Source organism: Nannobrachium achirus (genome assembly GCF_963921795.1).
Source record: "Nannobrachium achirus genome assembly, chromosome: 19".
NCBI lineage: Eukaryota > Metazoa > Chordata > Actinopteri > Myctophiformes > Myctophidae > Nannobrachium > Nannobrachium achirus.
The window spans coordinates 18,971,805-18,984,314 of NC_137826.1; the positions used below are offsets into that span (position 1 = coordinate 18,971,805).

Consider the following 12,510-nt stretch of genomic DNA (forward strand, 5'->3'; position numbering starts at 1 on the left):
ACAATAAATCATTCTGCAATGTATGTACTCTAGTGTCACCACATAGGCCCCTGGTGTCAAAGTGCAAGACCTTGAATAATATATTATCAGTGAAAGCTATATTATGGCCAACAAATACATCCGTCTTGTTTGGTGACAATATAAGTCATAAACAAAACCATGGCCAGAATCACATTTGTTTCAAAATGTACAAAAACTTTAATGTAATAAGTAACAATTTATCTTATCTCTATATGGCATATCAGTATGTCGCTGTGACATAATTTCTCCCAAATACTTTCTTTAGCCTATTTTGTTGTTATGGCATTTCTTTATGCATAGCTGAGATTGTTACAACACCCAGACTTCTGCTATAAACTAGTTGATTTTAAATGCTTTAGGTGTGCCCAGAGATGGAGAGAACAAGAATAATGTAAAGTAAACGCTTGCTATCAGGCAACTTATAGTTCCGAACACCACTCTAATAGTGCAAAGGGAGTTTCACCGGGCCTCACGCCAGGTTCAGACTGGTCCGGTGCGTCTGAGGAGGAGCAGGACACATACTGTAATGGCAAAAAGAACTGGAGCAACTCAGATATTTGGATCTTCTTCTTTTTTTAAACGTTTGGAAGTTGCTACATCTTAGTCAGGTCATGACCTGATGAACCTGACCTGTAAATAAAATAAAGGTTGCTCCAGAGCATTTATTCTTTTTACTGCTGATGTCTATGTGTGCACATGCCTGGCTGTATGGTAGTAGTGGGTGTTGATGAAGATAGACATGAACCACGTGATTGCGTTGGTGGTAAGACAGTGTCCTAGTGCTGAGATGCTTTTTGTGAATTCTTGTCACTGTTTGACTACATTATACACTCTTATTTGCTGATATAAAAAAATGGTTAATAAAAATGATACCTTTTAAAATGTGTCCTGCAAAGAGGGTGTATTAAATGTTTTAATGTTGCTTTCATTGTTACAGTAGAAAAACGGTTACCAATAAAGAAAACATATATCTTTAAAAAGTGTTTTTTCATACACAGTATGCTTTTACTTTTGAGACTGCCAGAAGTTTTCTTTTTAACTAAATGTAGCCTACTTGGCACATCAGGTATAAAAATGTAAAAATTATAGGTTTTTGTTTGAATGACATTTGGATTTATTTTATGAAACTATAGAATTTATACTTTAATTATTTATCAAAAGCAACATACAGAGCCAAAATCACCATTTCACCTGGGGTGCTTCCCCATAGTGCTAGATCTCCCTAAATCCCAACCCAATCCCATATATGATCTCCAAGGATTTACAGTATGTGTGTGTGCATGTGCTGTACATTGTGTGTTATGTACTAACTATAGGCTTGAGGTTTTAGAGCATAAGAAAGATACTTACAGTATGTTCCCCCACACACTGGAACTACCAACAGCTTGACCTTCTCAAATCATTTTCATAATGTTTATTCATGGACATTTAAATAGCGTTGTTTCTGGTCCTCCTCATCCACTATAGGAAAGGTCCAGATCCATCATCTTTTGCTCTGCCTCACTCAGCCCATAGGGGGAGCCGCCGCTGCTGCTGTAGTCCATAGAGTGGCAGCGAGCTTTCCTCTTCTCCGAGGAGGATATGCTGACAGTAGAGCTGCGCTGGCGCCCCTTGTGGCCGGGGGCAGCAGCGCAGGACTGAGCCTCCTTCAATTTACGGGCCAGGATGTTCCTTTGGATGGGAGACGGGCCGCGGCGACTCCAGTTCTGCTCGGCCCGCTCTGTGCGATCCAAACCCAGGAGACGGTCCCCACCAGGGGGGCCACCAATCCCTGAGGTCCCCCCTGCTACGGCCCCACCACTATCACCACCACCTCTGTTTCCACCACTCTTCCGCCTTTCTCGCTCCCCAGTTCCATTGAGTATTGATTTATTGTGCAGATCCGGCACAGAGGTGGCTGCTGTGCTGGTCCCCATGTGTTTGACTTGGCTGTTGAGACGAGGGCCAGCCATATCCACCCAGGGCCTCCGCAGGTCATTTCCATTGGGTCTGGATTTGGTGCCGGGCCACTCTGACACTCCCTGCTCTGGAATGGGGTAGGAGGGGAAGTGGGCATTCTCCCTGATTCCTTTGGCCCTACAGCTTCCCTCTGGGAGGGTCCGGGAAGCCACCTGGAGAGGACACAGTAAACACGTTTGTACGTCAGCAGTGGTTCTTGACCTCAGTAAGATGCTTTTACAGACATGCTGAAAAGGTATGGTGATTGGTTGAACTCGTAGAACCTTGGGCTGTAAGAGACTACCTGGGCATGATATGAGTCAGGATATTGACATTGAGCAGTTTTATCTGTTGGTTCTGTGATCTGTTATTGAGGGTTATTGCATGGTGAAACAGCTCTCAAAATCACACTTTTAGCATAGTAAACACAAGTGTAGTTCATTCTACAATATACGGTCGGAATACGGATACTGATACTTATTTTAGGGTAGATTAAATGGGTGTATTCATGTTATATTACCTCCCTTGATAGAAGTTCTCTAGCACAACAGAAATCAAAGGTCACCAATAACGTGAGCAATAATGATTTTTAGACGTGTTTCACAGTCTAAAATGACAGTGAATGCAATGCCACTTCTGGTTCCTCCATCACAGAAGCAACAGATGAAGATGCACGTCAATATTTACACTTAAACCATGCCCAGGTGGTAGCCATACAACCCAAGGTTCTTTAACAGTTCATTATCGCTTTACATTTGAATAGCTAACCTGGGTCATGCTCCTCTCTCTAAACTGTCTGGAGGCGGCATAGGGCGGTGGCTGAGGTTTGGGGTCATTGACACTAAAACTAGAGGCTCGGCGGAAATTCTGATTCCTCTGATGGAAGTTTCCAACTCCCGTCTCACTTCTCCCTCCCTTAAGTCCTCCCAACCCGCTCCTCTCCACCATTTCCACCCAGTCGGCCGTGCGCTCATGTCGTTTTGAGCTCCCCACGGGCCCAAGACCGGGAACATTGGGCCCTAGGACAAGCTCCACCCTGGGACTCAACCTGTCCGGCGTGGACCTAGACGTCACCATCAGGGTCCTGGGTTCGGGGAACGCTGCTGTGATACGGAAGGCACTGAGGTTTGCCTCCTCCTGGAGGTCCAGCGGGACAGAGGTGCTGGCGGACAGCGCCGATGCAGAGAAGGCTATGGGGGTGGTCGGGGCAGGGGAGTGGGCAGGGGAAGCCGAGGCCTCCAGCAGGGTGTCATTGACGGGGCTGGAGGAGACGTGGTACAGCTGGGTCGCCTCCTTTAGACCTTGCTTCTTCATCTCCTTCAGCTGCTGCTGGGCCAGGCGGTACCTGGGGAGATGTTTACCACAACACTGTTACCATCCCATCCATGTGCCGTTTAGACACAACTCATGATTGGATGTTTGTGTTGTCAAAGTGAAAATGTCTGCGTGTTTGCGGTATATACCAATTAAGTTTGGGATCCTTTTAGGACTTTTACGATTCCGTTTGTAATTGTTGTAATTACGATACGATTGTAATTGTATAGCAGACGTGAAGTCCACATACCAGCTCTGACAGAGTGATAAAAAACGGTTCCAGAAACCGTTCCAAATGTGATGGAACCGATTCCAGTTCCTCCGGGTTCCGGATCCCAACCCTAATACCAATAAACATAACTTGCCATGCAGGGTATAAAATGAACCAACATTCTATACCAACCCAAAGATAGGTGGAAGCAGTTTCTGCCCAGAGGGAGAAAGCCTCTCTGGATCCTGGGGCAGAGGTACAACCAGAGGCTGTGTAAGAGGCTGACACCCAAGGGAGGGCCTCTCCTTCTCCAGCCCGCCCTGTTGGCCCTGGCTGTCTGACAGACTGGGCCTTTGGAGGCTGTGCCCGCAGATGGACGCCTCATCGGAAAGCTTGCGTCCCCCGGGGGAATGCATGGATCCTCGCCGCACGGAGCTGCATGGTGGCGTTTGGCAGACCTTTCTCCACACTGTGACCAGGATGGTGGCCAGAATCACGGCCAGACACAGGGAGATCCCAATCACTGCCACCAGGTTACCTCCCAGCAGAGAACCTCCGACAGCCATGGGGGGCAGGGATGGGGAGGGTTGGGGCAAAGCTTGGGGCAGGAAGACAAAAGGCTCTGATTTAGTTTCAAGATAATAGCCTAATTCACTTTTTAATTGCAAAAGATGGCACACATATCAAATCTGTATAGATTAGAGAAAACAAATCACACCCAGTGTGAAGTGAGCTGTGTTTTCTATGAGTTAATTTCATTAAGCGTCCAGCGAAGCTTGGCCAATGAGCCAAGTGTGGGGCATACATACATACATACATACATACATACATACATACATACATACATACAAACAAACAAACAAACAAACAAACACAAAGCCAGATGTAGGAGCGGTTAGCACTGCTCAAAAAGACAGTAAAGAAAAGTTGCGCCACTGACCTGCACATTCCTCCAGTGAGCATAGAGACTGCTCCTTCACCATGCCCGTGCACTGCAGCCCTCCAACACCAGAGGGCAGCAGACACTCGCGGACTCGCTCCCTCACCCCCTCTCCACAGCTCACACTGCACACACTCCAGGGCAGCCAGGGGCCCCATGACTCTGTAGTCAGATTAATAGCAAATCAAATTTAGGATTAATAACTGAACGACTGCCTATTTCCTATAGAGCTACCCCCCACAATAACTGAAAGCGACAGTGCCTTTGTAGTCATAGCTCCAATTCAGTGGAATGGTCTAACACCGGCATTGAGAAAAGCAGTCGGTTGATTCCTTCAAAAACCTGCTAAAACAGATCTGTTTCATAATTGCTAATACCGATGGCAAATAATGTCCAATATATTGGCCAGGCTCAAATAGAGATCTCACTCGAAGATGCTGAATCTCACCTGTGCTTCTATGAACCACCAGGCAGGTCTGCGCTGGGCTGGGAGAGCGGCTAAAGTTGAACACAAAGCGAAAGCAGTACTTATTCCTTCCTGGGTAGAACACAGAGCAGTTGAACTCTGTCTCGTTTTCCCCCTGCGTCAGCCAATTGAAAGCCAGCGGCGGAGAGGGGGGCTCCTCTGGGCCAAACCCTGCCGACGCGGTGCCCCCCGCTGCCCCCGTCCCGGAGAAACCGGCGCCCCCCGTTGCGACCCCTCCGTCCTGGTAGAGCAACACTTTCCCATTGACGTGAGCGCACGGCGGGGTAACCAGCTTGACGGTCATCGCCCCCTCACAGCCAGTCCTGTAAGAGTTGGCGTTGTCCACCAGCAGCTTGTAGGAGAAGATACGGGACAGGTAGAGCGGCCCCGAGCTCTTCACCTCCTGGGTCGTGTGTGGGGACCGCAGAGCCACTCGTATGAAGTCCTTCTCTGTGAACGGGAAGGCGCAGGGCAGCTGGACGCTCTGAGATCGGACGGCTGCGATCGGGTGGCGCGTGCGGACACGGACCTTGTCGATGCTGTTCCTGCCGATCTGGTTGTACTCCATGTAGCTGACTTCCAGGAAGAGGGCGGTGTTGAGGATGGAGGAGCAGCCCTGGAAGTGTTCATTAGTGGATATCCCTACCTGGTGGGAGGTGGAGGGAGAAGGATGGAGTTAGGGCTGGGCAATATCGATAATTATATCCATATCATGATATGAGATATTGTCTGGTATTTTGGATAGTTGTTTCAACTACGTAAGGTAACCCAGAACCTTCCATAACCTGAAAATGTCCAGAACCTGTGAAGTTCTGTGTTGTTTTTAAGTTTCCAAAACCAGAACCAACCCTGAAGGGGGTCATAAAAAATACAACTAAAAAGTGGAAATAGTTAGTACCATCTCCTGAGCAGGGCCCAAATTAGATTCTGAGAACCATATCTGAAACCGAGCCAGAGCATATGTTTCATGGCATGACACTTAGTTTTCCTGGTTTTAATCACTTCAGCCCTATTTAATTCTTTGTGCACCTCTTCACTGCAAACCTCTCATCATTTATCATTTAACAGCACAACTATGACATTTTCATCCAAAGCAGTTCACAGGAAAGCAGTTCACAGGACAGTGCAGGACATTCAGTTCAATGCATTGTATATGGTCTGCAATAAGTAGAAGCAAACATCCAATGCTTTTGCGATTCAACAGTGTTCCTCATAGTAACGGTGTAATGTATAGGCTACTGTATTATTTCCAAATAGTAGCCCGGGTGTTTAATTCGCAAAATCGACGTTTGAAAGAAACGTACTGTATTTGCGTCCTTTTAAATGGCGGTTTATACACAAAGCGGTAATAACACTGTGATGCATTCTTACTTGGAAAGATCCTGAGTGGTTCTCAGCCCTCTCCACCGCTATGTGGAAAGTGGGCCACTGCACCTGCAGTTCAGGACTCCACCAGTAGCTGGCGGTGTCCGCGCCGCTGTCCTCTGACCCATTAGCACGAGCGGTTGCCCATCTCAGATGGAATCGGAATGTTCCGGCATACAGGAAGCAGGAGCAGTTGAACTCTACCCTCCCTTCCGATTGGTTGTCAGGGAGGGTTCTGGTCAGCAGCGTGGTGTTGGTTTCCGTGTCGACAAGAGAGAGGACAACTTTGTGGACGTCTGTGGCGTTGCGCTCTGTGCTGTAGTCCACAAACACACTGGCGTTACTGAGGGCAACGTGGAGGGAGGGCCACAGGCTGAGCCCTGCCATGGCTGCATGGACATAAGGGAGAAGGGCACACAATGAGACACATTTTAGGGTAGTGGATGGTTTCAGTGTTGTAGTGCAAAACACCTGGTGAATGAACAATGTACCTGTTAGAATTTGAACAAATTGGTCCACCGTTTATCTACTCATTTGATATCCTCTGAGTTTGTTCTGTGCTTTAAGGATCGTGTTTGCTTTGATAAAACATTCAAATATGGCAGTATACACCCATTCTATCAAGGCTATTTGTTTTCCTGTTTCTCTTAAGTACTGCGACCCATACACGATTATATCAATGCAGTGTCGTGCATTCCTTTAAACACCATTGTTCAGAGTAAACACTGTTGTGTGTTACTCACATCCTAACAAAGCAAAGGAGGGTGTAGGCACAGGAAGAAACTGACCCGCCATTTAAACCCTCCCCCCCTTTCCATTTATAGCTGAACTTTTCTCACCCATTTGAAAGAGTTCCTAACGCAGGTGCAGCTATTACCGTTTTTAGATACAGGTACAACTTTACTCCATCCCCCCTTTTTTTTGGCTCTGTTAAGTAGCAAGGTCATCAACACCACACCTTTAGTTTATTTAGGGAGGGTCATTTTAGAGCTGTCAAGCTAATGCACATAGAGTACATTGCAGCAGTGGTTCTCTTCTCAACCTTTTCAGGCCGCGACCCCCAAAATAATCATATTTGAACTGAGGACCCCCTCTCTGATAAGCACTTGGAATGTACGAGTTCAGGAATTCAAATTTCTGTTCCACAGAAACATATTTGGATCTAGTACAAGCTCACAACGCCTTGCCAATGTTTGACCAGTTTTTATAGTATAGTTTCGTGATTACTTTTGATGCAGTAATGGTCTTCTTTTTGAGGTACCGTATTAAAAAGGTCTTAAAGGTCCTTAAATTGTCACTTTACTGTCATCTGAGTCAGTAGAATCACTCTGTCTAATTTTATGGAACACACACACACACACACACACACACACACACACACACACACACACACTCTCTCACTGTGTATTTCAGGTAATGTAAGGAGGTGACTTGTCTGCACTCACCATATCCTGTGAGTAACAGGAGGAATGGCAGCAGTGAGACAGAACCCTGTGGCATCCCGATGGCGTTGCCTCTGGAGTTCTCCTACACCACATGACCCTCCTCATCCACCGTCCCACAGCTCTGGGAATCAACAAGCCCACAGTGAGGTTATCATGATGAGTAGCTTAAATCAGTGCTTCTCAAACATGTCAATGAGCCCCAAATTGATATGTATTTGCCACAGACCCCTGTCTTAAAAGAGTTTGGGCCAAGGGGCCCAATAAGGGAACAGTTGAGTTATTTTTGAATAGCATAAATAGGTTAATGTGGTTACACTGATTTTGGTATTGTGCTAACATATTTAGTCCCATTAGCTGGGGACCTAATGGGACAGGCACATTTGATTGTCATTACCACTCATCCCTATAGCTGACACTCGTCTAAAGTGACATACAGCGAGGAGGAGCATGTGACCTGTGACCTTTATAATGGCCGTCTTGACACAATGTTGGCTACATGGCAAATAGCTCTGTGAGAAGAAACCAAGTGTGCATTCTTTTATATACCGCACAAGCCACAGGACAGCTGGAATTGTGTATTTCACAAGCAGTGTCTTCTTCTGCCTTTGTCTTTGCTACTGTATACAGTAGGTTCAGAAGTGCACATAAGTGCAACAACAGAAGGTCTTCCACCCACCCATCAGTAAAATTTATGACCATTGAATGCTCAGGATGTTGCCAAAACACAATGGAAATGTTTTCCATCATTGTGTGCTCAACTGCTCATGTCAGAAACAATATGTTGCAGGAATAACTTCAAGGGTATAGCTCGCTGTCTCCACACTGACTGACACATTTTTTGTTTTGGAAGGTTAATGAATCAGAATGCTCTATATGAACATGGACCACACTCGGGATGATTCAGCTCTCCCAGTATTTAATTAGCAAATTCAAGACGGGTTATAGTCTGGAAAAGACTAGGGAGGAACTGAAATGTCCTGAATAAGTTCAGTGTTAATAGAGTTTCGTGGATTTCCTTAGTTGGGACCCCACGCAGTGAAATCCTCTGTGTTTTCCTCTGTAACTGATCCAATTGGATCCGTAGCCTGAAGGGTCCATCTGTAAAGGGTCATTATTACACTCTCAGTGTTATTTACCAAAGAACACTGAACATATGTAGGCTACTGTGCACCAAGAGAAAGTTGACCACAGAAGCAAGTAAGCAAGTGCACATAAATGAATCAAAGTAGTAGAAAGTTGGACTGTTTTCCCATGAAATGTTGCCATTTCTAATACCACTCAAAGTTATGAGCATATAGAGATGATTTTAATGTTCAAATTGTACAACTTCATAATTGAGTTACCCAGTCATATAGCCTGGTGGGATATCCAACCTATGAGTCAAATACATTGGACCAATTACCTTTATTAAGTTACAGTAGCCTACAATGTTTCCATCCTGTCAGAATCGATGATGTTCTTGGTGATTATAGAAAGCCAAAATCAGCTGGCAAAGAACCCAGATGTTTAAGAACATCTGGGTTTAATAAGAAAATCATCAATTAACATTACACTGCGAGGGTGTATGCATTAATGCAATACAACAAGGTGACATGTGTATTGCCTAAGTTATTACATGTGTACATGCCATTGCCCAGTCAGTGACATAGGTCTTCTTAAATCTATTAAGTTTATCCCCCTTGCTTTTGTCAGGAAACATCTGCCCTACTCCTAGTGCAGAGACTAAACAGTTGACACCCTTTCTTACCGGGGTAGCTAATTATCTTTTAGCCTTACTTTTGCGAAGCTGGGGGGAAAAAAATCAGTCTACTTACATTTTCCTCTGTGTCAGCGCAACATTATTCCGCTCGACCTTTCCCATCTACTGTTGTCACCATAACGCTATAGATTTATTAAACGCGCCTGCGATCCACCCTGATCAAGCAGTTATACTGCGGGACATGCAATATGACAGAGCTCGCCTCGCGTCGGACTCGGAGGAGCGCCTGTGGTTGAGGAGAGCGTGTGAGAGACACATGAACGCGCATTCTGAGGATACGCTGTCTTGACCACCAATTACATGGCTTATTGAGCTAAATTTGAAGCGGCATGCCGCACTCACAGTGGTGGAAAAAGTACTCGCATGTTTTTAGTAAAATATCATTAATATTGCTTGATTGATTGAAGAATTGAATAGCCTATATAAATACTCTGACTGTAAAGTAAAAGTAAAATGTAGCCTACTTGAGTAAAAGTACAAAAGTATCATCATAATGTACTTAATTTAAGTAGCCTAACTTAAAGTAGATACCAAAAGTAAATGTAGCCTATTCATCATTATACAGATTGGCCATTTCATGTTTTCAAAGGTATAACAATCTATTGAAAATAGCAGATCTACAAGTAGGCTAGTAGCCTACAAGTATTGGAAATTGGAAATACTCAAGTAAAGTAGGCCTACAAATACCTCAAAGGTGTACAGTACTAAAGTAAATGTACTTAGTTACTTTACACCACTGAGCATTCATTGCTATGTCTATGTGTATGCTGATGGCTGCCAGAAATGTCAAATACTGTAGACTACATATTGTATGGATGTAAAGGAAGATTGATTCAAAGTAGCTAAGTGAAAGATTTCATCAAGATAAGCGAATCCCAAAATGGACTTTGGCATAAAACCCGGACAGTAGGCATGACATGACAGTAGTAGGCCTACAGTTGCAGTCAGACTTACACCTATAGGCTAGGCTACACCAACACCTCTTTTCTGAATGCCACCTTTATGCTGCACCACTGCCGGGGTATAGGCTATGTTGCATATTATAAGTGCAGTGTCAACAAAAATAAAGAAGCTGGAAAACAAAAGTAAAGCCATTAAGCCAACTCAAACAGCAGACCAAAAACGAAATCCTTCCCTCCCCTGGGGGCACTTTATGGGCAATACAAACAGTGCATTATAAGGCAGTGAATCACTGAGGAGCGTAGGGATTTATCCTTACAGAGAAGCAATAACACACAGGGTCATCATAAGGTTAATGCACAGGTGCCTCTTCTTGCCTGGGGGGAGAAACCGACTAGAGAAACATGTGAGGCAAGATGGATGTTAGGCTATATTTCATGGCTACAAATGACAAAGCAAAAACATTTCAGACATAGTATAGAGGGATGTCACTTATTTGAATGACAGGGTGGGGATGGTACCACCAGTATTGTGCAAGTCATTTGAATTATACTCTCAAAGTGTGGCCAAGGACCCCAGGCACCTTGGAGTGCAGGTTCCAGGGGGTCCTTAGATAAATGTGGAATAGTTTAAAGTTCAAGTTACACTATTTCATTGTATGGCTATTTGTGTACAGGCCTGGTTATCTACAAGCTCACAACCCGGTGCATTGTGAGCTTAGATCTGCTGTGTGTGTTGACAATCTTCTCCAGGTTCATTGCCACATCTTTTCAAATTGGGGACTGCAGCCAATACAATTTGGAGGCCTTGACATGAAAAAGTTTGGAAACCACTGATCTATACAAACACATGAGTGCCAAGAGAAACATAATATGTGCCATTTTCTGGCACATATAAAGGCCTTGTGTGCCATAAAATACTTGTGTACTGGTACAGTCTGTACCGCCTGATATCTCTCACAATTAATCTGCGCTTCACTCTCACGCAGGCTACATAACCTGAATGACAAGTTGACTATAATCCACTGACAACAAACTATTTCAGGTTCCAAAGAGATAGGATGACACTCAGGGTGTCAGTCAAGACGTGAATTAACCTGACAATGCACAAGTCTATAGCGTGCATGTCAGCCCCGTCTTGGCATGCATGGACAGGGACGATTTCATGTAGCTACACAGAACGCTCCCCCAATAAAGTTCAAGGTTGTGTGTATGTCATGAATCTTATTAGCTTGCGATGACCTTGGCACCAGGCCAGCGCTCAAAGGTTTCCTGTGCGCCAATTTGAGTCCATCAGCCATCAATGGGCGAAACCACATGGCAGGGTAATCTAATCAGTACAGTTCTGCAGACCCTCATGTTCAAACCAGGGGAAACAGGAAGCTACTGTATAGCAGAGGAGTGGAGCTGCAAACCCTCTTTAATGCTCAGCTCCATACACAATAGGAACAAAGGGTTTGGCTAATCTCTGTTTTAAGACGCTTGAATAAAGAGAATTAGGCTGCTTAAAATAAAAGAAATCATAACCAGCATAGTGACTCTCCTAGGTACAGTAGTATTCCAGATAATTTCCATGCTACACACTGTATTTTTTCTTTCTAACCATCTTCCAGTATTCGGGTCAAATCTGAATGATTTACAACTTCCCTGAATCATAAATATTTCATCTGATTGCCCCAAGGGCCATACGTTTTCCTCCATGCAAAATTGTTGAACACCACGCCCATTGAGTGTTTGGTTTATTCTACTTCGTCACACCTTTGTCAGACTGCTATGTTTATCCGGCAGAAGGAATACATCCCCCCTATGCACAACCACTCACCCACACATAGGCTACACAACCACAACCCCATCATCCCCCACCTTTCATCCATTCTCGTGCTTATGCACACCTCCCTCCTCTGTGTTAATTACGGGTCTTTACCCACCAGCTGCATCAGAAATATGGGCCTCCCGCAGGTCATGGCCAAGGTCAGGGAAAGAAGGATAAGCCTGGCAGGGCACTGTGTCAGGCTCCTGGAACTGGTGGCAAGCAAAACTGCTGAGCTCAATACCCTGATGCAGGATAGGAGGTAGTGGAGGGCAGTGATCTGAGGCCAGGGTTGGTGTCAGCTAGTGTGCACTTAATGTACATCGCATCACATCTATTTGA

At 45.1% G+C, this 12,510-nt stretch overlaps 1 protein-coding gene across 1 annotated transcript; it reads right to left on the reverse strand.

The window, feature by feature from the left end:
* Nucleotides 1–1,004: 1,004 nt before the first annotated feature.
* On the reverse strand, nt 1,005–9,547 carry thsd1 (thrombospondin, type I, domain containing 1). Its single transcript, XM_080748938.1, has 8 exons — nt 9,515–9,547; nt 7,701–7,821; nt 6,262–6,644; nt 4,873–5,536; nt 4,425–4,586; nt 3,677–4,082; nt 2,728–3,304; nt 1,005–2,132 (listed from the first exon to the last, which is right to left on the reverse strand). Exons 2-8 carry the CDS (start codon nt 7,753–7,755, stop codon nt 1,476–1,478), a joined length of 2,904 nt encoding a protein of 967 aa, XP_080605064.1. The 5' UTR covers nt 7,756–7,821; nt 9,515–9,547; the 3' UTR covers nt 1,005–1,475.
* Between the last annotated feature and the right edge of the window lie 2,963 nt (nt 9,548–12,510).

What these genes read in the sequence shown, in the direction of transcription:
- thsd1 (XM_080748938.1), bottom strand. Translation starts at nt 7,755, where the DNA reads ATGCCACAGGGTTCTGTCTCACTGCTGCCATTCCTCCTGTTACTCACA. An exon ending in GGTGGTTCATAGAAGCACAG is followed by an intron (nt 4,587 to 4,872) that starts GTGAGATTCAGC and finishes ATCTGACTACAG; the next exon opens with AGTCATGGGGCCCCTGGCTG. An exon ending in CTGCTTCCACCTATCTTTGG is followed by an intron (nt 3,305 to 3,676) that starts GTTGGTATAGAA and finishes ACATCTCCCCAG; the next exon opens with GTACCGCCTGGCCCAGCAGC.